This window comes from Ambystoma mexicanum, chromosome 3q (assembly GCF_040938575.1).
Source record: "Ambystoma mexicanum isolate Mex_15411 chromosome 3q, UKY_AmexF1_1, whole genome shotgun sequence".
NCBI classification, from domain to species: Eukaryota; Metazoa; Chordata; class Amphibia; order Caudata; family Ambystomatidae; genus Ambystoma; species Ambystoma mexicanum.
In genome coordinates, this window is record NC_090926.1 from 335,432,886 (window position 1) to 335,459,108 (window position 26,223).

The window sequence follows — 26,223 nt, forward strand, 5'->3', positions numbered from 1 at the left end:
CCAGGCTCTTGACTATCTTCAGCAGCTCCTCCATCACCACGGCGATGCCCTGGTAGCCCAGGAGGCGGCAGATGGTCTTGAAGTGCGGCGGACCAACGAAGTTCCTATAGGAGCTGTAAATGTGACTGTAGGCGATGTTGAGAGGCTGAGAAAAGAGAACGAGAGGAGGGAGTCATTGCCCGCCATAGGCGATGGAGAACATGTTGCACAGATCCCATAGAGAGAGAACCGCTGCTCGTGGGGGGATACAGACCTTAGTGTACGCAGGAACCCCAGAGCCAGTCATGGCCTGCAGAAGAGAATGGAACTTGGTGGGTGCAGCAACCTCACAAGGTCACTGCGCATAGGAGGGAACCTAGATCTGTGTGTGCAGGGACCCCAGAGTGTTACTGCTACCAGGTTAGTGTGAGGCACAGTGCATGGTGATACACTACAGCCTAACAGTGTGATTTCTTAAAGGATTGTGAGAGATACAAGTGTGAACCGGGACATTTTTAAATGTTGTTTTATTTGTCATTGCATGATCTTTGGTTTTGGGGATTTCACCCTAGACGTTCGCAAGCTGGTAAGTAATTTTCTGTTATGAAGACGAGCTTGAATTGCTTCCTGTGACAGATGCTGTAATTAAAGCACTGGGGGCTTGCAATTACTGGGCCCAATGAACATAGCCAGTGGACTCTGTGTATGCCAGTGTGAGGCCATACAATTACTGGCCCCAATCAACATAGCCACTAGACTCTGTGTATGCCACTGTGGGGCCATGCAATTACTGGCCCCAATCAACATAGCCACTAGACTCTGTGTATGCCACTGTGGGGCCATGCAGTTACTGGCAGCCAGTGGACTCTGTTTATGCCAGCGTTGGGACATGCAATTACTGGCCCAAATGAACATAGCCAGTGGACTCTGTGTATGCCACTGTGGGGCCAAACAATTACTGGCCCCAATCAACATAGCCAGTAGACTCTGGACCACATTACGACCCTGGCGGTACGGAGTGAACGGCACCGTAAAAGATGCCGGCGCCGTTCACCCCGTACTGCCGCATTACGAGTTCCCCTCGTGGGACACGGTAAGCACGCCTGGGAAAACCAGGCGTGCTTACCGAGTCCTGTGAGGGGAAGAGGGAGCAAACAACGGGCCATCTCGTAATGGCCCGGTAAGTCATCATTCCGAGTACACCAGCATGGGACCATGCAATCACTGGCTCCAATATAGCCAGTGTACTCTGTGTGTGCCAGAGTGAGGCCATGCACTTTCTGGCCCTAATGAACATACCAAGCGGACTATGGGCCTCATTACACGGTAGGCGGTAGGGGATTACCGGCACCGGTAAGGGCACCGGTGCCGATAATCCCCTACCGCCCTACTACGAGTTACCTTTGCAGGTCCTCCCTTAACGCCTGGTTTTTCCAGGCGTTAAGAACAGGACCCGCAAAGGGACTTTAGAGCTAATAACGGTATCGCAAATTGTGGTACCGCTATTAGCACCTTCCCCATTCGCATTGAGCCCTATGGGGGCTCAAATGGGAATGGGGAAGGGCCCTGGTGAAAGGGGAATTAAAGGCCCCGCCAACCTTGGAATGGGGCGGTAATAGCTCCATTCACCAGGGCGGAGTCGGTAAGGTTTTGGAGGCTGCCATGGCGCTGTTAGCGCCATGGTTACCTCCTACCGTGTAATGAGGCCCAATGTGTAAACCAGCGTGGGGCCATGCAATTACTGGCCCCAATGAACATAGCCAGTGGACTGTGTGTGCCAGCGTGGGGATATGCACTTTCTGGACCTAATGAACATATCAAGTGGACTATGTATACGCCACTTCAGGTGTTAGTGGGTAGTGGATGCACTTCGTATCCAGTTTCATTGCCTTGATACATCACAGTCTATGCCTCCCTTACCGGTAACTCTGCATTTAGTGCGTGTGGTTTCACTGACCTTTGACCCATATAAGTAGTAGGGCTGTACGTTAGCGGGTTTGTCCCTCTGTGGTTCCTGGGTGAATGGTATGGCAGTTCGAACAAACCTAGAGAAGGAAATGAGGGTGCAGTTAGAATGTGAGAGAAGAATGCTCTTATACGGGTTGCCCTACCTCATCAATGAGGGGCAGCACATGAGGGAGCAGATATACGAAATCCTGTGCAAACACTACTAGGACAAAGTATGCTATCAAAACACAAGCCCCCATTTAGTGCTACCAGGCGAGAACCCGCAGGGTTTAGTGGTGTTAAGATGGGATTTCAACGGAAAATGCATACTGTGAAAAAACACATTTTTTATGATTTTCTTTCTTCTGCATCAGTATGATATGCAAAAGTATTTTTCACATAAGAAAGCTTTGGTAACGCGCTCTGCAGCACACATCGCAAGCGTCCACTTGCCGACAGTATGCAGGGTCTTCGAATTCCATAATGCTCCAGTCACCACTCTTTGCAGTGTTCCATAATGTATGCCCCACTTGTTGAAAAAGATTTCCAGAAGCCACCCTCAACACAGTGCAAGGTCCCAAACCCATCGGAGCTCATTATGCGCATTTAGTTATTGTTCATTTATAACATGCTTAGTATCAGCGAGCGGTTTCTAAGCGCGGGATGGGGCTTCGAACCTCTGTTGCACTGCGTCTCCTGCTTCCAAGACAAGCCCCTTGAGCTGTCCTTCCTCCGCAGATAACACTGTCACCCAGTTAGCACAGTTATAGCTCTCAAAGCGGTAATGAAGGTCCTGCGGCATTAAAACACTAGTCCAAACTGAGAAACCCACTGGAATGCGTTGGCTAGATGAACATTCTGGGTTATGGCTGGTGTTGCATTGTTATGAAACCTGAGAGCAAAGTAAGGCTTACATTATGAATCTCCAAGCGATGGGCATTTCAAAGCTTCAATTTCTAGGAAGGCAAAGGTTTGTCATCATCATGTAGTTTGGTTCATGCAGACCACACTGCTACTCATCCTGGTGGTGGGGTTGCTATTTTGTATAAAGATACTACTTGGTGTAGCACATCTACTCACTCCCTTAAGATAGAATGCTTTCTCATACATATTGCTACCTCACCAAAGTCTACTCACACCATCCTAGTAGGATACTGCCCCCCAGGAGCGGATGCCTCTTTTTCCACTGCCTTTCCCGAACTTATATCAGAGCTTATAACTAAATACCCCAATCTTTGGATTGCCCGCAATTTTAATTTATCACCTAATACTCTTAACCCTAATCAGGCTATGGCCTTCTTGTCACTTATGGACGACCTAGGGCTACCACAGCTGATTACTGAGCCCACTCATCAGCTGGGTAATATTCTCCCCTCCCCGTCCTCTCGTATGGTCTGATCATTCTCTAATTCTGCTTTCTCTTCTCCATCATCTTCCTATTTCCTCGGCCTGTAAACCTGTTTCTCTCATACGTGACTGGCGGAAAGTATCTAAATCAGAGCTTGCTACCACCCTTTTGAAACAACTCATTTCTGTTAGTTCTCCCACCCTCACCTCAGTTTAGAACATCTTCTTCGAGGTGGCCAGTTCCGTGGCACCTCTCGAACTGTTCAAAGGAACTAAGCATAAATCTGAGCCCTGGTTCTCTGAAGATCTTAAGCTAAAAACACTGGCCTGCAGAGAAGCCGAAACGAATTGGAGAATGCATTATTTGCCATCGGCTAAACTCACTTTTCGTACACTGCTGTCCAATTACCACAAGGCCATAGTTTTAGCAAAGAAGGCCGTCTTTGGATCCAAGGTAGAAGCTGCTATTAATAAGTCTAAGGCCCACTTGGAACTAGTTAGCTCTCTCTCTGCTCCGACAAAAACAGGCTCGGCGGTTACTCCTTCCCAAGATCTGTGCGACTATCATCTTTTTTCTCCTCAAAAATTGAAACTATTCGTGGTGACATTGCTAAAGTAGCCCCCGCTACTGGCGATCGTCCATGTTTCCCATGGATGCCTGTGCCTACAGCCCAGTGGTCCTCATTCCCTGTGTTCTCTGATCTTGAGACACTTAAGACCATTCAGGGTCTTAAATCTGCCTCTCCGGCAGCTGCATTCCACTTGCTATGATCAAAGACACTGCCAATGAGATACTTCCTTATTTTACCACTGTTATTAATGATTCATTCCAAACTGGCACGATACCCTGCCAACTGAAACATGCGCTAGTGCTTCCATTATTGAAGAAGTAATCTCTTGACCCTGAGGTAATGGCTAACTTTAGACCTATTTCTTTGTTTCCCTTCTCCATGAAGGTTCTTGAGGCCTTGATCTCCTCTATTCTCTCTTTGTTTCTTGAGTCTCGCGGGTTCTTTAATCCCTTTCAATCCGGCTTCCGCCCCGGAAGAGGAACTGAATCTGTCCTTAATTCTAAATGAACGATCTTTCTCGGGTAGAAAGTTGTTAGATCTGTCGGCCATGTTTGACACGGTTGACCACTCCACCCTCCTGGCTCGACTGTCCGATGCTGGTATCTCAGCTCAAGTCCTTGACTGGTTCAAGGCTATCTTATCCAATCGGACCTAGTCAGTATCTCTGCCACCTTTCTGCTCCCTTCCTAGTTTGCTCTCCTGCGGAGTCCCCCAGGGATCTGCCCTCTCCCCTATTCTATTTAATATGTATATCCGCCCTTTTTTGCTTCTTATTTTGTCGCATGGATACTACTCTTACGCGGATGATACACAGATTCTAGTCCAGCTTGATCTCACTAGAGCAGACACTGCGACTCAGCTAAGGAGCTGTCTGGAAAATCTCGGCACTTGGATGGCTGCAAACTGGCTGAAGCTCAACGGGTCGAAGACAGAGGTGCTGGTGGTTGGCACCTCCAGGACCCTTTCCTTTTGGACCCCTGAGTTCTGGCCAGTTTCTCTAGACATCTGCCCCACCCCTGCTGCCACAGTTAAAAATCCTGGTGTGACACTCTCCTCCTCTTTATCCAGGGCACCCCAAGTTGGTGCCGTATGCAAGTCTGGACAATTTAAATTGCGTGCACAGCGCAAGGTGCTCCATTTTGTTTCGACAAAATACCACGCTCCCATGGTAGCTGCCTTAGTGCTGAGCACCACAGACTACTGTAACTCCCTTTACTTGGGTCAGCAAGGCTACCTTACCAACTGCCTCAAGCTGCTGGAAAATGCAGCTGCCCGGGCGGTCATTCGTCCACCTTTTCGAGCCCACATGACCCCGCTACCTCAGGCAACTACACTGGCTGCCTATCGAGAAGCGCATTCTTTTTAAATCTATGTGTATTGTGCACTGCGCCTTCTACAAGCAGGGTGCAGAATACATCCAAACCAAATTTTCCTGCTATGCGCCGTCTCGTCCCTTGCGCTCTCAGTCTGCTCTTCTGATTTTCATCCCCCTAGTCAGACTCTCTCGCATTGTCTCCCACTGTCGCTTTGTGCGGTTGACAACCATTTGTCCTTTCGCCACGCCTTAAAGACTTATCTTTATTAGGTTCACCTAACCTACTGCTGCTCTTCTGTGTCACCTAGCGCCAATATACCTCCGGGTGTATGTGCGCTTTAGAAATGTATATAACATAACATAACATACATAACATCATAGCACCTGCTTCCGATGTTTGCGTCTCTTTGCAGTTGATTTAAGACAACTTCATTTTCTCTGTACCCCTTGGCTCTCCAGATGTCTTGGACTACAATTCCCATCCGCCTTAGACAGCATAGTCAATGGTGATGGATCTTGGGAGTCAAAGTCCAAAACATCTGGAAAGCCACAGTTTGCAACCCACTGTTCATGCTATTAGTTCTAGATGTGAAAAGGATTTCTATGCATTTGGTTTTCTTTCGTATTCTCCATGTCCACCCAACGTGTTTCAGCCACTATTCAGCACAAACTATGCAAAACACAATAACCATTCTAAGCAGAGGGTTTTCATCAAGTTATTTGAGCAAGAGAGTGGACTGGTATCGTGCAGCGCCAAGTTGCATTTACTGGGTGGGGTTGAAGTTTCTGGTAGATGAGCTATTTAGCTCCTGCTGGTAGTTCAGCAGAGCCTAGTTAGCTTGACAAGAACAGCAAACAAGCACTACTTTTGGCTCCCCAGGCCACCCACCTCTGACTAGCAGCATACCGATCTGACATTAAGTCTGTGTGCTTGGTAATGTCTACAAAGGAGCATTATGACACATGAACACAGAACGATGTTGAGGGACTGGGATGGTTACAATTCTTTGAAAATTGGGAGCTTGAAATGATCAAATTGTAGAATAGGCAGCGACTATCGGGGCAGACGTAACTGGAGAAACGGAGCAATGGTTAGCACGTTAGATTACATGTTTGTCTGCCCGGAAATGTTACTGCTTGTGGAAGATATGGTTGTGGCATCTAATACATGGAGTGACCATGCTACCCTAGTGTGCACATTATCTATTCCTGATGGTGGTAAGGAGTCTGGTGGTTTGGAAAACATAAAGGTGAACCACGCGGGTGCAAGAATTCGCTGGTCGGATAAGAATGTACAGCTAGCCGTAGATGCCCTGTCTGCGCATAGATACCCTAGTTTCTCCGAATTTCAAACGATGACCATAAATGCAATAGAAAGCTGGATTTATGCATTCTCTGGAAAACATGCGACTACCCCAGTAAGAGTCATGATCAGAGAACACGGAAAACAACTTCCTTATGACAGACAGATTCGAGATGCGAAGAGAAATCTGCTGAGGGCAGACATTAATCACAACGGTTGGATCATATCACGCGACTACTAGCAGAATTAAGAACGGATATCGAGCTATGATCAAGGCCAAGAGAAATATTTAACGCATTAAATCCTGGCAAAGTCTAGTGGAGACTATCTGTTCCAGAAAGTCCCGTAACATCTGGTCACTCCTTAGTGAAGCTAGGGGGTCTACGAAAGGACAGTTAGTGAACCTTATTGGTAGTGCTGAGTGGGTAAGGTTCCTTGAGAGTCGTAATGTATCCTCTAAGTTTGAGGAAACAATACTGGTGAGTAGTGTTCCCTTAGAACCTTCTATTGATATATTGTATGACACGCTCCTGGTCGAGATTAAATTGTTGAAGTCTTCTAGAGCCCCGGGGCCCAATGGGCTGGCTAACATAGTCATCAAGTGCCATCCCGAATTCTGGGCCACATTGCTCACCATCTTGTTTAAGAGGATTTTAGCTGAAGACAAACTGCCTTGCTCTTGGCAGACGGCGGTCCTAATTCCAGCATTTAAAAAGGGAAATCGCCTTGACCCCAATAATGACAGGTTACTCTCTATGTTGGACACGACCGGTAAGCTATTTGCCTCTCTAATACTTAAAAAGCTGCAGTTATGGGCGGATCAGGCAAACATCCTCTGTAAGTTTCAAAGCGGGTTTAGACAAGGTTATTCTACCACCCACAATCTCTTGGTCATGGACATTATGCGCACTAGAGTGCGGAAGAGCGGGCAACCCCCCATGTATGCGTTATACATCGACTTTAAGGCTGCATTCAACTCTATCCCAAGAGGTAAATTGTGGTCGAAGCTAAAGACGATGGGTTGTCCACAGGGTCGGACTGGGACAAGAAATAGGCCGGGTCACCCAAAAAAAAGTGGCCCACCCCTCGCCTCAAAAAAGTGACCCACCACTCGCCTCAAAACCCTTGACCTCTGATGACATCACCAGAAGTGATGTCATTTGACCACACCCCAAAGTGACGTCCCAGGAAGCGATGAAACACGACCTTTCACCACTTGACAAAACAGGAAGTGGCATCAAATGGCATTGTTCCTAAGTACACTAGGAAAAATATGGTTATGATTTCACTAATGTGATATACATTTCATACAAGAATGGATCACCATATGTATCATTAATATCTGTGTGTTTAGATCCATATGGTCAAATTAATGTGAAGCGAAGCAGACGTTCAAGGCCAAATGATAATATGTTATTGAATAGCACTTACGTGAAGCTCTTTTTTATAGAACAAATATGCATACAATATCACTCAACCTGTGTTGGTACTCATTTATCAACCTAAGAAGGATGAAAGGCTTTTTGTAAAAAAAAAATCGGATTTTTTTTTCTTTAGATTTTCATTTTTTTTCTTCCAAACCGGCCCAGTTGTGGCCAGAAACCGGTCCCCATGCCGCAAGGACGATTTCGGCCCGGCCACGGGCCGAAAGGCCGAGGGGCCAATCCAAAGCTGGTTGTCCAGATTACCTCCTCTATTATCTTTGGTTGTTACATCATAATACCACTGTGAGACTGAAATTAGATCAGGAAGGCCATATGACTGAAGAGGTCTCACAGATTGGACGGGTCAAACAGGGGTGTGTCACTGCTCCCCTTGTGTACAATTTATATGTCCACGATACCAATAATTTCAGCCAACAACTGTCCCGCTAGCATTGGCAAAGCTTCTTGTCCTGTCTGAGCTTACGCAGATGCCCTGATCATATTTGACCATACCATTAGTGGGCTATGTAGATCTGCCCTTGCGCTTTGGGAGTATTCTGAAAGAAACGGTCTCACTATCAATTTAGAGAAAATCCAAGTCATAAAATACACTAGCAAAAAAACTGCACGTGTCAAGCTTTTTGTTGGTAATGTTGAAATCTTGTATGTTCCGCTCTACAGATATCTTGGAATGGATTTCAAACCTAGCGGCGACTATTCCACTACAAGCAAAGACGCACTATTAGAGCTGTACAAATAACCGCACTGTTCAATAGTTTTACCATTAAGCAGGGTGGCTTTACACTGTGTGGAACCCGTCAATTGTATATCCAAGTATTGTCCCCCATGATGATATATGGCCTTGAAGCGCTGGTACAAATAAACAAACAAACTAACCTGGATTGGCTGCAGGTTATCGAGGGGACATTTTGGCGGAGGATTCTAGGTCTCCCAGCCTGCATTCCTATGGCTCTTATAAGACCCGAGCTAGGGCTGATCTCCCTAAAGGCACTAGTTCTGAAGAAGAGGGCTGAGCTCTATCTGAAAATTACATGTGAATCAGAAAATGCACTAGTTGCTGCAGTTTATCAGGAAATTAGTAGAGAAAGCACTACCTGCCTGTTGACAAGTTATATGGAAAAATTGTTGACTGATATTTGTTGGTCACGTAGAGGTGGGTGTTTCTCAGAGGCTATGCAGAATGCATTGGGGAGACAGGGAGACCTATGGGATTGGTTGGAGAATTTTGACCATCTCCATAGGCTAAATAAGTATAAATTTGTACAGTTTGGGGTCTACACATTTAAGAAGCCCCAGAAATACCTGAACCTATGTCCTTCCAAGAGGCTTAGAAGGTTCATTCTCTTATTAAGATTGGAGCAGCCCCCCCACTAAGACGACAACAGGGGTGATGGACAAGATCCCGATGGAACAGCGATCTTGTCGTCTTTGTAATGTTCAGGAAATCCCTGAGATGGCCAAGCATTTGCTGACCGAATGTCACGCTATGGCCGACGTATTTAAATGTTGGTAACTATGCACAACTGGGAAATTATCGGGGAGATGTCCTTTTGGACACATTGTACAAACACTGATAGCATGCACTTGCTAACTGCCCTCTATAACATCTGGCTTAAGGTAGAAGCCAAATTGGGTGTATCATTATAAGGGATGGGGGTATAGTCAATATAAGTTTATGCTAGTAGGAGGTATTTTAAACATCTCTGGGCTGGCTATTTTTAGCTCATGATGAACTTGTGAGGATATCATTTAAAATGAAACGGAGGGATGCACATAGCCAAAGTTAGCGAGAGGATTCTGAGCAGTGGTTTGACTGTATGTTTTTAAAAAGATGTTTGATGGCAATCACGATATATGCAATTTAAATTGTAATATGGAAAATGAAGTTTTTAAGTTTTCCGTTTCTGTTTTGGTTTAACTGTGTTTTATGGGCATATTAGTATAGTTTATCTTTATATTTTTCTTTATATATATATATTTTCTTATGTCCTTATGTGTAAAGTTTATTATGTAAACTAAATCACATTAAATATATTAATTAAATATGACACATTTTGTAGACATTTAAAGCATAATGGATCAGGCATTAGTGGGCAAAACTGCATAGCCTGTCTGTCATGATGAAGCTAGATTTGCCTCTCCGAGGTAACCTGCCAGGGGTAATTGTAATTGTAATTAGTTATTTATAACGTGCTTAACAGTCATAAGTTTCTAAGCGCAGACCCGGGGATCAAACCTGTGGGACTGGCCTACAGGGAACGCTGGAGATTTCCCAGTAGGCCTCCACACCCTTGTCTTCTTTTGTGTGGTAACCTATTTTTTTTCCACATTTTCTCATAGGAAAAGTGTTGGGCTTGCTGAAAATGTGTAATATGGGGCCACTTTGAACATTATATCCAGGGCCTCTTTTGGTTCCCAGTCCACCTGTGTAACCAGCTCCTCGTTCACCAGATGTAGCACCGCTTACCAGGAGATGCCAGATCCTAGGAGCTACAGGTGGCTGCTGCCCATCAAACCTGTAATTCGATGCCAGATACAGAATCTATTCAATAGCTTCTGGGATGGAGAGATATCGGTAGGAGTGTCAGATATTCACGTCAGTGGGATGGAGCCCTCTGTGCTCTCGAGCAGGATCCATGTATTCAGCTGTAGAGCATTAGGCTAGTGTAGAGTCAGAGGACTAAGCCCTAGGGGTAATTTTCCCCTGCACGTTTGGTACATTAAATGCACATGTTAAACAATGTATGCATGTTTTTACGCACTGTGCAGTTTTTGTTTGTGGACTTGCTTTGGGCAGCGGGGCCCGGATCACAATTGCTTTTTGGAATTGGTCTAAATATAAAACGGACCCCAGCCGCCGCCTGGATTTCCATGATGTACACACAACCAGTGACAAAATGGACGAAAACTGCATGGAGAGCAATGCCTGCACATATGTGCAATCGTAGGTTGCACCCTACATGCTATTTACTGGGCTATCTAAAATGACTACCCCCTTATTGTCTTGTAATTAAGAGCCTTTTTACAGAAGGGGTTTGCAGGTGTTTCGATGAAACCCTTTTTAGGGCGCTGTTAAAGCGTGGAATTTTCATCAGCCTCCCACTATATGCCACACAGATACAATATGTAAATACCGTGACCTATTAAAATGAACATTGTTAAAAAAAATTAAAAAAAAGAAAGATAAGGTGATGGGTTTGTGGGTGTCTCCAACATAGAAGGAGCGGTATTAGGTGTAAAACAGGAAAGGGAGTAGTGTTGTGCATACATTTGGGACCACCATAACATCACATTGCTTTCACTACATTGATATTGGTGACACAAGTGTGTGCCTTACAATGGTAGGTTGATGAAAAATGAATGACATTACAGAGTACCAGAAAGAGGAATTGATGAAAACACATAGAGCATCAGAGGCCTTCCTGAATGTAACCAGTGCTCCCTGGCATTCCAGAGGTGTCCTCAAGGTGGTAATGACCGGCTCCTAGAGCTAAAGTATGGTTGAAGAAATCTGATCGATGCTGAGGAATGTGTAAATTTTCTTGAGAAACGTAATGAGACTAGGGTTGTTAATCTCGAAACATCTGGTATACCTATACAAGCCCCGGTGCCATTTCAGGTGAACCTAGAAGAACTTATAGATAAGATCTCCAAACTCAAAGCCTCACGGGCACCTGGTCCAAACAGGCTTTCTAATCTCCTTATGAAGAAAAACCCAGTATTCTGGGCCAACCTCCTAAAAATCTCTTCGAAAAGGTGCTACAAGAGAGGAGAATACCTGAGACTTGGCAAAAAGCAATTCTAGTCCCCGTATTTAAGAAAGGAAATAGATCTGATCCGGGAAACTACGGTCTGCTCTCGATGTTAGATTGTTCAGGTAAACTATTTGCCTCTTTACTCTTACAGAGACTGCAGATTTGGGCAGAAAATTCAGGTATCCTGGACCGCTTTCAAAGCGGATTTAGAACGGGATACTCGACCACGCATAATTTACTAATTATGAATAGTCTCAGAGATAAATCCCTGTCAGCTAATAACCCTCCTTTGTATGCCTTATATATTGATTTTAAGGCGGCTTTCGACACTGTTAATAGAGAAAAATTGTGGAAGAAGCTGAGGGGAATGGCATGCCCTGAAGGAGTGCTCCATTACCTACAACTCCTGCACCAGAATACTTCTGTTCAGCTGAGGCTAGATGGAAGTGGATCTATTACCAGGGCGATAAAACAAATTAGAGGGGTGAAGCAGGGATGCGTAACTGCTCCCACATTGTATAATTTGTTTGTGTCTGATATCCCTGAATATTTGCGCGCGGTGCGTAACTGTCCCCCTAAAGTTGGTACCCAACATTGCTTAGTTATGGCCTATGCGGATGATGTGGTAATTTTTGACCACACGTTTAGCGTAATCCTCCGCTCGGCTGAGAGGCTCTGGGAATATGCAAAAGTGAATGAACTCACTATAAACCACACGAAAACAGAATTGATCCTGTATAGTCATGGTAAGGTGAGCCGCCCGAGAATGACGCTGAGAGGTATGGAAATTCAATATACTCATTGTTACAAATATTTGGGAGTGGAATTTGACTCTAGTGGGAATTTTCAATCCTGTGTGCAAAATCGTAAAATAAAAGCGGCCCAATTAACCGCTCTGATATGCAAGTTTTCTCATGATCAGAGTGGATATTCTATCTGGGCGGCCCGCCAACTCTAAATCCAATGTTTTGGTTCCTATGGTGATTTATGGATTGGAAGCCTTGGTCGATCTTAACCTTGATTGGCTCCAAATATTGGATGGTAAATTCTGGCGCAAGCTTTTAGGTCTACCACAGGGAGTACCAATGGCGATATTGAGATTAGAATTAGGCCTACTCTCATTAAAAGCACTAGTCTTAAAGAAAAGAGCTGACCTTTTCATTAAGATGCATATGAACAGTACCAATCAACTTTTGATGACGGTGAAAGAGGACATAACTGGGAACAAACAGATTAAGCTTGTGAGAGAAATGACCACTCTATTTGAGATGATCGAGTGGACATCCAACTGGGGTGATAACTTTGAATACTCGAAATCCCAAATGGGGGAGCGATTAAATATTTGGGACTGGCAAAACAACTTTAAACATCTGTAAAGCCTACACAGCTGTGGGTTTATATCCTATTTACTTTACACCTATAGAAGGGCACAAGGATATTTGAACCTATGCCCTTCGGATAATTTAAGACGCTTTATATTACTCTTGCGTATTAACCATTTACCTGTGTTAACTGTGATAGGACCTGAATGGGCCATTCCAAAACTAGAGCGATTTTGTAGGATGTGTAAGAACGAAGCCTCACCTGAAACGGCGAGACACGTCCTTATGTTATGTCCCAGGCTGAGTCTAATTTATATAAAATATAAAACACTATAGTAGTTATGTCCATAATTTAGACCACATCAAGTCGAAAGACCTTTGGTATATTGTTATTGTTATTTTGCATTTATATAGCGCCTTATATACCATTGGTATGGTCTGAAGGCGCTGGTAGGTTGAACGCCCTTGGGAACCGAAGTTCGGGTCAGTAGAGAGGGTGAAGAGAGTCAAAAGGTGCGTGTGCGCACAAGGTATGTGTGCAGCTGGTGCGGAGTTAATGTGGTAGCTGCTTCTTAGCGGTAGGTGTGGTGGTTGAGAGGTCAGGAGAATGTGTTCGCTCTGGCAGAATTTATCCAGCTCGAGTGTGGCTGCGTTAGGCCTGAGGAGAAACGCCTGGCTGGGGGTGTAAAACCAGCGGTGGTTACTTAGAGTGATGGGGAGTGAGCGGGAGATGTTGATATGAGAACAGTTATACCGAATGGTGTCATAGTATCCCTGTGTTCTATTTGAGTGGTGGTGTAAAGAGGAGAGTAGGCGTGGGGTGTGGTATGATATATGTTCTTTCAAATGTTCCCGCATACCAATGCATATTATGTACGTCACGCAATTTATGCGATCAGGTACACACTCGCGCATTCATAGTTCGTCTTGCGTGCTCTAGTCTATCCCTCATTTTCAGTGTGCTTCATGCAGGCTCTCATGTGTTCCATATGCATGCACTCCCGTCCTCCCCGCGCATGCACTCCAGTCTGCCTATGCGCTCATCCGGTCTGCACGCTCATCCGGTCTGCTCTACACAGGCATCGGCTCCATGCAGGCATCCGCTCTACACAGGCATCCGCTCTACACAGGCATCCGCACCACACAGCTATCCGCTCCACACCGGCATCCGTACCACATGTTCTCGTCCGCTCTACATACATTCGTCCGCTACATACAGTCGTCCGCTCCATACAATCGTTCGCATCCACACCCGTCCACACCCTCGTTCTATCCGCATGCTCATCGGATCCACACACTCATCTGGTCTATCCACTTATCGGCACAGCATACTACTCGTCTGCATGATATATTACTCGACCGCTCTACGTATTTGTCGGTTTCTTACATTCGTCCGCTCCCCTCATTCATCCGTTCTATGAATTCATCCGCTCTACGTACTGATCCGCTCCATGTATTCGTCCGCTCCACTTACTCGTCCGTTCCTCCCATTCGTCCGTTCCACCCATTTGTCCGTTTCACCCATTCGTCCGTTCCACACACAGACACATACACATCTGTTCTGCAAATTTATCCGTTCTACGTATTGACCCGCTCCACACACTTGTCGGCACCATATTCACTCACTCCAGATATTTATCGGCACCACAGACTCATCCATTCCATACACTCATTTGCTCCACCTTCTCATCTGTTCCACACATTTGTCCGCTGTACATACTCGTCCGTTCTATGTACACCGCTCTCCTCATCGTGCTCGTCCGATCCATTCGTTCATCCGTTCTACGTATTCGTCGGCTCTGTTCTACGTGTTCGTCTGTTCCACACACTTTTCTGCTCTGCGTACTCGTACGCTCTGCTCCCCACACTCAGCCATTCCCCACACTACATATACATATGTGTATTAATACCCTGAATGCAAGTTTACATCTGGCTCTATACAGAGATGGCATATGGTTAAGGGAAAACTCGAAGAATAGTTATTCCCCCACTCAAAGTCTGCTAAAGAACTACCGGTGATTGGTGATTGATGCTCAGTAACCCTTGCAAATAGGGCTGGGGACAATTTGGCTTTGGGGGACAGACTTTGTAAGAGAATGATTAAGGGAGTGATTGATTAATGGTTGGACTGATAAATTACATCACGGTATCTTTCTATCTATAATTTCATATAGCACAGGTTTATGTGAAATTAAGGTTAGTGAACACTTCTATATTGTATTTAATAGTATGAAAAATGAAATGAGTTATCTGATGAAGTTATGTGAAAGAATAGAGGATGATGAAACTTGAAATTTGATATTTGTATATGATGATGTTATTTATTGTATTGTGTAATTGGTTATTTTTATGGAATCATGTGTAAAGTTTTTGTTTATAAAACTATATCACATTAAAAATAAATAAAATAAATAAATAAAGTATGGTTGTAACATTCGCAAAGACTTGGAGTTTTAATATTTTGCCTTATTTCTATTACCTAAGGATGTGCTGTTCCAGTCAAAGCAGGGACCAGGAGTGGGAGGAGATGGAGAAAAGTGACAGGAGATGTTCAACCCAGATTGTATCTGAGCACTGAATGAGACTGATCCCCTACTTTGGGTTCTTCTGGCTAGGATTAATTGCATGCATGCTTGAGGCTAGGAGCTGGGTTGCGAGTGGCGCATGTGCATCACTTGGAGGGTGAGGAACATCGCTCGTCATTTTAGCCATTAATTCAGCCGAAGCACAAAGTCAAGGATGTTTCAATGGAGCACAGACATGCTTCCAGGGCTTGGCATTGGTCTTGCTTTCTGGCGAGTGTGCATATGTTGCTGTGCTCCTTCAGTGGAGGCATTGAAGAGGAGTCATGCATGCTGAAGATCTTGTGTGGACAGAGGCACAGGTGAAAGTGAAGAGGTAAGTTGGAGGAGCTGATGGTAAGGGCATAAGGGGAGTTGCTAGGAGGGGTTGACAGGAAGGAGGCAATTCAAGGACGGGAGGAGGCTGACACCCTGCTACTCAGGATCCTTAAGAGAAGTGGTAGAGCAGAGCTCTTACATCTACATAATCGAATCATGGGGCAACGTCCTGTAGCCACACAAGCCACACACACCCTTGGTCTGTCACTTCAAAGACATTTTGTAATGTCCTGGGTATATCAGACCTCTGCCTTTCCATGACCTCAACTGTAGCAGGTCAGGGTGACTGTGTCAGTGTAAGATTGTAGTTGGGTGACTACAATATGTCCGCAAATGCTTCAATGTTGGTGAGAGCATACGCAGATCTGTAGCAAATGGAGATTGTGGTGCGATAGTGTTTTTTTAAGAAGGGCTCTGATGACAATTTGTTTGAGGGGAGATGGGGAATTCCATCTTTGATTGGTATGTGGACGAAGGCAACTATTCTTCAATGTCAACTCAAACCCAATAACATCATAGCAATCATTAAAGCAAGAAAACACTATTTCATGTACCTTCCATATACTACTAGTGTTCTGCCATCATATGTCAAAGTTGCATTCATGACATGCCATAGATGCATTCATGATATGCCTGGTGGTATCCATGATATCCAAGGTCCTGACATCATAGACCAAAGGAACTGCCATCTAACATGAGATTCAGCCTCATATGACCAGGCACAGGATTCCTACATAGTGTCCATCTTGCATGCACAGTTACAGCTATCATATCCCAGGTAGAGTCTTATATGCCAATGTACAGCCTAATGCAACCAGGAACAGACAAACATACTCAGATACAGACATTGGATAATGTGCAACTTCATGTGCCAGGGAAAAGCTTTCATATGACAGGTAAAGCCTCACATGTGAAGAGGAGGTATTCATATGGCATGTTCATCCTTGTATGCAAGGAGTTGCTCTCATATGTCAGATGCAGCCTCATATCCCAAAGTACAGTCATTTTATGCCGCATTTACCCAACTAATGCTAATTGTATACTCAAATGCGGTAATTGCACAAAATGGGCATTTGTCTGGTGTGTTTACCCCCAGCTACAAGCTGGGGGTAAACATGCCAGACTCGAGATTGGGCGGACCCTTAAATGTGGCAGAAACATTGTTAATGTCACATTTAAGGACTACGACCCAACTCGTGATCAGGCCCATGTCTTGAACAGCCTCTAATGTCAGACACAATAAACATCAACTACCATTCACAGCCTCATTACACCTGTGCCCATGATGGAGTCGGTACAGGTGTATTTACCACATTCAGCCTTGTATACCCAGGCGCAGCCAGCATCTGCAAAGTGCAGCTTCATGTTCCCAGGCAGTGACATTATTTATCAGACAATATGGCCATATGCTATGACACACAATATACACCCTAGGACAGCCATTATATACCCAATACTAACTTGTATGCCTGGCACTATCTTGGATGCCCAGGAGACACCCTCATATATCAGATGGGGTATCCTATGCTTAGGTACAGAAACCAAAGGCCAGGTACTGCCCTGTGGCTATTTAATGCCACCTTATGTTTGCGCTCAGAACAGACAAAGGCTATGGCACTCACTACAGCATTAAGTAGAGACCACTGCTTTATTTATATTATTTGAGTACTAGTCTAGAAGCCCGTGTACACGGGCCAAAGTGCAGGATTTCATTAACACAGTAGGACCACTATATATCGTAAGGCAACCGCTCCTTCTAGAAGCGACAACAGGCGAAGGTGTGACCGCATCTGACAGTCAGGGGCAAACATACATCTGGCATTTTATTATATGGTTAGAAGATATAGTATCAATTATCTTCATTTATTTAATTCACGAGTAAATCACTTTGTATATATCGTGTTACACATAAGTGTGAAATCAAGATTTAGGGCCTCATTCCGAGCTTGGCGGTAGGGGATACCGGGCACCGGTAAGGAGACCGGTGCTGGTAATCCCCTACCGCCCTATTCCGAGGTCCCCTAACGGGACCCGTAAGGTACGTTTGGTCGGACCAAACGTACCTTACGGGTCCCGTTACGGGACCATGGCGCAAATAACGGGCTTGCCATTCGCGAGCCCGATATTTGCCCCCTCCCATTCCCATTGAGCCCTCTGGGGGCTCAAATGGGAATGGGGAATGGTTTGTACAATGGGGATTTACCGGTCCCTCCAGGGTCGGAATGGACCGGTAAGTCCCCATTGGACAACACCGGAGCCGGTACCGGTATGGGAGGCAGCCATGGAGCTAATTGCTCCATGGCTACCACCATACTCGGAATGAGGGCCTTAATGTTGTGCCCTGTTTCAATATAAAACTGACAACCTGCAGACATAATAAACATTAATCAAGTATCAAAATTACCCAGAATTCTAACAATTGTAACACATAATATAAACTGTGTAAGTTGTACATTTCACAATTTTAAAGTACCGACTTGGTGTTATCATGCAAACTGTTCTCATATGAATAGGGCTTTAAGTGGACCAGGGCTGAGCCCCGGGAGTCTCCCAAAACCGCCAGACTTATACTAATCACAACAGCCCAGACAGCTACTTTTATTGGTGTGGGGGATTCGACCAATGTCACATTGCACTGTGCTATTCCGTAGGTGTTGGGTTTCGTTTGTTTCATTTAATAGACTTATGTGTCAAGTAGTCTATTGAGTGAAACAAAAGAAATCCAGCTTCTACGAAATAGCCGGTGCTGGATTTCTTTTGTTTCATTTAATAGACTGCTTGACACATAAAGCCTGTAATGAGCTTTATGTGCCAAGCAGTCTATTTTTTATTGGCAACTCTTTTTATTGGGTATTTGCAAAAACTTGTTGTAGTAAACAACAGTACTCCCAGCCAGCCGAGGCACAGGTGGGGCATTAGAAATGGCCCACCTCCCGTCCTTCTCCCGCCTCCCAGTTTGCATAGTTGCACGTTCATAACATCCCGTTCTGTCCCCCCCCCATCTGTCACACAAGATACGTGGTCTTATAACAATTTGTGTTCGAGCCACGATAAGTCTTTACATGTATAACTGTTCGCATGTGGTATAGCAATGTCGCAATATTGTTCTGCATTTCCTACGTTCCCAGTGGTCAGCTTGAGAGTCATCATAGGTACCTGTATGTGTTTCAGCATAGACCAGGCCGCATGGGGTGTTCAGGTCTCATCCCCTAGGCTGCAGGCAGTGATCCGTCAGATATGAGTGTCCAGCAGTTCCCTAAAGCGATCAGAGAGCTCTATATTTCCCTCCATCAAGCAGAGTTTGGTGAGTAGAGCTAGCCATGCCTGTCTGATGGCTGCTTTATCTGCCTTCCAGTGGATGATCAGGAGTTTGCGTGCCGAGAAGCGGACTATGTTTGCTAGTTTCCTGACCATATTATCGGTATGCCAGTCATCGCCATCCAAGCCAAGAAGCAAGTGGCCCGGATCGAGTTCAATTGTGGCTCTGAGGTCTCTGGTGAAGTTATTAATCATTCTCCAGTATGCCTTGATCTGTGGGCACGTCCAAAGGATATGGCCCATTGTGCCTAGCGCCCCGCAATGTCGCCAGCATGCAGGTGATTGTGTGAGGCCCATCCTATAAAGTTTGCAGGATGTGTAATATAGTCTCTGGATCAATTTAAATTGTATTTCCCTATTACGAATATTATATGATATCGCAGGTATGTTATCAAAGAATGTGTATATGTCCCCAGGTCAATTGGTATGTTTAGGTCATTGGATCTTTGTGCTGCGGGTATTTGATTGCATTGCGAATTGTTCGGGGTACAACTTGTGTAAAATTATCGGAGTCGTGGGAATTTGGTTAAATTCTGTTCCAACTCCAGTTCACCCATTGTCGGGTTTGCCTGTAGTGATTGTCTGGTTGTGTTCGAACGGATCATCGCGATTGTGGTGTGGTAATGAAGCTATTTGTTGTGGTGTAGTGTTTGGCTAGCTTCGTGAAAGACGATAGGTGCATCCCCGTAAAAAGTGTCCATCATCCTGATCCCAGGCCAGTGAATGTTTTGGTTTTGGTGCAGTACATGGTCTAGACCAATTGAGAGAAGTGCACGGATGCTGATCCACGCCGGGGCTGCCCGTGTGTCTGAGCCCATAAGTGATCTCATCCTGAGCCATTGCAATAGCATCGGGCCTATTAGTGGGTGTGTCTTAATATGGTTAGGGAGTTTGCTTAGTTGTATGGCAAGGACTTCCAATGGGGCGAGCGGCGCCAGCAGGGACAACTTTACAGATCTCCAGCTAGAAGTGTCAGTCGTATCGAGCCAGCGTTTAGCCCAGCAAATCTGGGCAGACTGGTAGTTTGTCTGCCAGTAGGGTACCGGGAGTCTGCCATCATTTTTAGGGGTCTGGAAAACCTCCAGCTGTAGCCTTGCCTTTTTCCCCCTACACTTGAATTTAGTTAGATGCGTGTCCAGGTCTGCGTACATTTGCTGTGATGGGGCACAGGGGAGCATCATTGCCAGATATATGAGTTTGGGTAGGGAGTTCATCTTAAATGCATTGATGTGGATCATCGTAGATCTTTGGAATGGTTGGCGGATAGTTTTGTTCCGTGATTTCGTGAATAGTCGGGATATATGAATCCCGAGATATTTGATAGATTGCAGTTGGAGGCGGAATGGCTTAACCCCTCCCAGGTCCCATGGAATGTCGGGTCTGAGTGGGAGGATCTCTGATTTAGTCCAATGAATTATGTAGCCTGTCATGGGCGCGTAGTCATGAAGAATTTGGCATAGGCATGGGAGTGATACCATTGGTCTGCTAATATATATAAGGAGGTTGTCCGTGTATAGGAATACCCATTGTTCTTCCCCCGTATCACCCCGGTCCAGTCTGGCTCTGTGCATAGTTTTTCTGCAGGTGGCTCGATTGAGAGTGCATACAGAAGAGGGGAGAGAGGACATCCCTGTATGGTGCCGGAATGCAACTTGAAAGAGTCTGAGGTGATACTGTTTGTAGTGAGTGTGGCTGTGGGATTGGTATACAACAGCCGTATGCGCCCTATAAGAGTTGGTGGAAAGCCGTATTCTGTCAGCGCTCGGAACATGAAGTCACATCCGACTTTGTCAAACGCTTTTTTGGCGTTGATTGTTAGCATTAATTTGTCTGGGTCACATCATCCTGCTAGGATGTGCAAAAGACGCCTCATGTTGTCAACTGAGTGTCTGGAGTGGACAAAGCCTGCCTGGTCTTTCTGTATTGATTGCAGGAGACCCATCTCTATTCTCTGTGCTATACATTTGGCCAAGATTTTGACATCTGCGTTGATCAGCGAGATTGGCAATACGATCTGCAGTCCTCAGGGTCGTGGCCCTTCTTGTGAAAGACAATTATATTGGCTGTCATCATCGATTGAGTGATTTGGCCGTCCGATTATGATTCTGCATTTACCGCTTCTAGCAGTGGTGCGAGGCGGCCCACGATTGCTTTGCAGAGGTCAATGGGTAGTCCGTCCGGTCCGGCTGCTTTGCCTGCCGATAAAGAGGCTATGGCCTGGGTTATCTCTGCGGCGTCAAGTGGTTTCCCTAGCTCGGCCTTTTGTGAGTCATTGTTTGCAATCAGAGTTTTGCAAGGAAGATGTCTATTTGGGACGTTGATGTCGGGTCTGGGCAAGCATGTAGGTCACCGCAATATTCCGCAAATCTTTTGTTAATATCATCTTCGCCCGTCATTAGAGTTCCTATGCGGTCGCAGATAGCGGTGATACTTTGCGAGGCTTGTCTGGTGCGGAGGGCGAGTGCCATTAGATGGAGTGAGCGGTCGCCATCCTGATACTAGGCCTGTGACCAGCTGGTAAACAATTTTTGTGCTTGTTGTGTGGTGATTTGTATGAGGTCTGCTTTTAGATTACTGAGTTGGCTATTACTGAGGGAGACGGAGACTAAAGACCCAGGGAGACGGAGGCAACAACTCCAGCCAACCCTTACCATCCCCCACCGCCCGTACAGCCACAACTAGGTACCACAGGGCTGTGGAACAGACGAGAAACCACCAATCACCCCACAATCGGAAGTATGGACACTAGCAGCTGCGCTAATCATGTGGGGGGGGGTGAGGAGCATGCAAAGTTATTAAGGGAGCGGGCGGAGGGGACAGCTAAATCCTCAAACGGCCTCGATTGCAAAAACGGGCACATACCTCCTGAGGCACAGGGCGTACAAGCATCCCGTCGTGTAAGATTACACGAGCCCAACTGGCTCAATCCAGGATAGAGATACCAACTAACCAATACCACTAACAATTTCCTTCTCTGCATACACCTCTCAAACTCCAAATCAAACACAACCATAAACCTCTAGCGCAGCAAACCGCAAGAACTTCACTACACTGCAACAACAAAACAAAACACACATAGGGCCTCATTACGACCCAGGCGGTAAGTTACCGCCTGGGCCCTGACTTTACCACCATGGCGTAAACTACGTTTACGCCATGGTGGTTGGCGGACTTACCGCCCCATTCCGACCTTGGCGGGGCGGTAAGTCCCCAATCCCCATTTACCCTTCCCCATTCCCATTTTTGCCCCATAGGGCATAATGGGAGTGGGGAAGGCGTTAATTACGCCACCGTAAATTACGGTGGCGTAATTAACTCCATGGTCCCTTAGCGCCATGGATTTTAACACCTGCTAAAAGCAGGTGTTAAAAGCGCCATGGCGCTAAGGGACCTCGTACTCAGGCGGTAAGGGTCGGCGCTGTTAACGCTGCCGTAAACACCTTACCGCCTGGGTCGTAATGAGGCCCATAGACTCGCACATCAGCACACGACGACTACCGGCCGCATACACCCCAAGCCCAGCCGACGGAACCACCGGGCTGAAGCTGCCAACAGCACATCACTGCAATCTTGCACTTTTCCAGCCTCCACCCACTAACCCACCCCTCCCTCCCTCTTTCAGAGCCGCCAGAGCGCCAGGGGACCACTCCGGTGGTGATAGTGCGCGGTACAAATGACCTTTAACATTAACATTAACATTAACATATATTTGCGTACCTTGAGTGCGTTTGTGTAGGGCTCCAGTGCTTGACATGGCAGCAGTAATCTGTGCTTCTTGTTCTTTCCAGCCCTTCAATTTATAAGATCATCTAGAGATACATTGCCCCTGGAGGAAGGCTTTATAGGTGTCCCAGCATGTACTGGGGGGATATCCTGGGGTCAAATTAGCCTGCCAAAATAACTCTGTGTCTGTTTCGAGGTGTTCAAGAAAGTCAGGGTAAGCTAGTGCTCCCAGGTTTAGGCGCCAAGGCGGTCTCTTGCTTGACTTTGCCGTGAGGGTGATATGAAGGAGTACAGGTGCGTGGTTTGATACAGTTGTAGGAAGTATTGTGCATTGGCCTATTAGCGGTAGGGTGGATGCGGGGTCAGCCTGGAGTAGGTTTTGTGTCGATTTGAGAAGAATGTGTAGTCACAGCGTTGAGTGTGGAGGTCTCGTCATGCGTCCACTAGTCCAAGTTGTGCCATGAGAGTTTGCAGGGATGTGCATTTGTGTGGGGTTGGGAGTTGTGTTAGAGGTGCACACTGTCTGTCCAGCGTCAGGTTCTTTGTCGTTTTCCATTCTCTCCCTATAAGGGTAAAGTCTCCAATATACTGGGCGCAGTTTATGAATATGTGAGTAAAAAAAGAGGGTGAATCGGTATTATGAGCAGATGTTTAAGAGGGTCAGGGGTTGTTGTCGGATATGCCCCTGAAGCAGAACATATCTCTCTTCTTTGTCCACAGTATGGAGGGTGTGTAATGCAATGCGCTTGTGAATTAGGATCGATACCCCTTGTGTCCCCCGGTGTGGGGAATGTGCAGCTGTCCCGACTAACCCGTGGTATAACCTTCCCTCTTCGTGTTTGTCTAGGTGTGTCTCTTGTTGCAGAGTAGGTCTCGAAGGTGATGTATTATTCATCTTCTTTTAATAGGATGGCCTATGCCTTGTACATTAAGGGTCACCAGTCGTATCATAGACATCTCTTTGTATTTGGGCATTTGTGAGGGCATGTTTATATTTTGGGTGGAATAGCTATATTGGAGGTTCTTAAACTGACAGCAAAGTGTATACTTGTGTGTGATAACTATCCTCAACAAATCAACCAAAATTTCAAACATAGCAACCATAATATTAACATTGGGACCTTAGAACATTATCCCAATACTAAAACCTGAAAGCCCATTGCTCAGTGAGTAGAGGGGGAGATTAGGGATATCTCGCCCCCGCCCCGAGCATGCCGGTAGGCCTACACAGGGTCACGGTATTAGAAAAACTAGAACAGTGGGGTGTGGGGGACTAGGGATGGCCCAAGGCATTGGGTGGGATATTGTGGTAGTAGTCGCGTGATTGGAGCCATTTACATATGTGACAGGATGTCAACGGCCTATTCTGTTTCCAATATCTTGTAAAAGCCGGTTGCAGTTGGGTAAATCGTAGGTGTGGGTAGAGAGGTTATGACCATGGTAGGTGCCTCATCGTATATTGGGGTCACATTATTATGGATTTTATAGGCTGCCGACATTCAGGTTGGAGGTCGGGAGTCTTTTCGGCCTAGTCCACTTGGTCGCCTGCCGGACCGTATTCGTTTGCTCTTTGGTCACTATTGTTGGTAACATTGAGATGATTCAGCTTGATTAGGTGGGCCTACGTCTTCGATTTAGGCAGGAAATTCGATAGATAAAATATCGTGTTGGCCCAAGAAGCGCCAGGCTGCCTCTGGGTCGTCGAAGGACTATCATTTTTTGTCACTTTGGATGCACCAGATGGCCAGGCATGTTAGGTAGTATTTGTGATTTCAGCCTTGAAGTGCCTCGAATATGGGACCAAATATTTTCCCCTGTCGTGATACTTTGGCGGAGTAATCATTAAACAGGCAAACCTCTGTCCCTTCGGATCATATTATGCCTGCTGCACAATAGGCGCGTAAGATGCCCACCTTGTCTTGGAAGTTTAGGAGTCTCATGGTGATAGGTTGTGGCCGGTCTCTGGTCGCTGGTTTTGGGATAGTGGCTCTGTGAATTCTTTCAATTGCAAATGTCTTTGGTTCAGGAATGTGTAGGTGTTCATGGAGGAAGCGATAGGCATATGCTTCTAGGTCACGTCCTTCCACTTGTTTAGGCAGGCTGATGAGACAGATTATTGCGCCGTGAGTGGTTTTCTAGGCCCTCAATCTTGGACCCGAGTCATTGGACTTCCCTTATCAGATCGTTGAGTTATGTTGTTGCTACAGCACTGCCGTCTTCCGGTGCACTAATGTGTTGCTCATTGTCTGTAGTGCATTCTGCTTGAACGTTCAGGCGGGTCTGTACGTCCAGAATGTCGCGTTTAATTTCCTGGACTGTGGTGTTTGTTTCCTGGGTTCACTGACCTATGGCCCTCATTTCCGTGAGGATTGCCTGAAGTTGGTTTTGCACATCCATCTTGGGGTGTTGCCGTGCAGATCGGCGTAAGGATGCTTCACCTGGAATTATTTCAGAGTCTTTGTTATTGTTGCACTCTGATGAGGGTTGTGCCATGTTCACAGGGTGGGTGTTTTAATGGTGGGTTAGTTGTTTGTAGTGGGTTGTGGTCCGTTAGATATAATTCAATGTCCCAGGGTTGCCGTCTCACCCCGTAGGTGGGTATTTGCACCCGATCAGTGCTCTCTTGTTGGGGTATGGATTGTAAAATTCTGCAGCTGCCTGCTTATCAATAGGGTTAATCTCCTGTTTCCACTCTGTTCCCATGGGGTGCCACTCCTGTTGTAGTCGGGGTTGCCAACAGGGGGCCAGTTGGGGCCCTTCCCCCGTTAATCAGCTTTAAGTAAGTGCCCGGATGGTGTTCTCCTCCTCTGTCATTTGTCTATGCCAGTAAGGACTGAGGGGCCAAGTCGCGCTTGCAGATGTTTGGGGGACTTCTGGTGTAGCACATTTGTTGCAGCACCCGCTGGTGCTAGATAATGTTTGTTGGTGGTGCTTGGGGGGGGTGCCGGGGTATTGGAGAGATTCGTAGCAGGGGCGGGCGACTTACCGTAGTTCTGTGTCATGGTGTTGCTCTCCTGAGCACCCTGTGCGCTGGTGAGTGTTGTCGCCCTGGCTGGTTCTCAGCAGCTTGTGGGGTTCCATTTCGTAGCCTCTTTGGTTGTTGCTGTGACTGTCATGCTCACGAGGCGTCTCTCCTTCGGCCGCGTTCAGAACTTTGGTGGGTTGGTGGGAGAGGCACCTGGTGGTCCCAAAGCCTCGATCCCGTTGTGGTTGCTAGTCCACTCAGGTGGTGTAGGCTCCTGTAATGGGTGTCTGGAGTAATGTGATGCGTATTCAGCCCGTTTCCGATCGGGTATG

General features: G+C 46.2%; 1 protein-coding gene across 2 annotated transcripts in view; it reads right to left on the reverse strand.

The window, feature by feature from the left end:
- Positions 1–26,223, reverse strand: part of CYFIP2 (cytoplasmic FMR1 interacting protein 2) — a 279,833-nt gene that overhangs the window by 68,121 nt on the left and 185,489 nt on the right. For both annotated transcript variants that reach the window (XM_069653932.1, XM_069653931.1), the window contains exons 23-24: positions 1,937–2,024; positions 2–145 (exon numbers count right to left, since the gene is read on the reverse strand). In XM_069653932.1, the coding sequence (XP_069510033.1) occupies positions 2–145; positions 1,937–2,024 (232 nt within the window). The remainder of the gene's footprint in view (position 1; positions 146–1,936; positions 2,025–26,223) is intronic.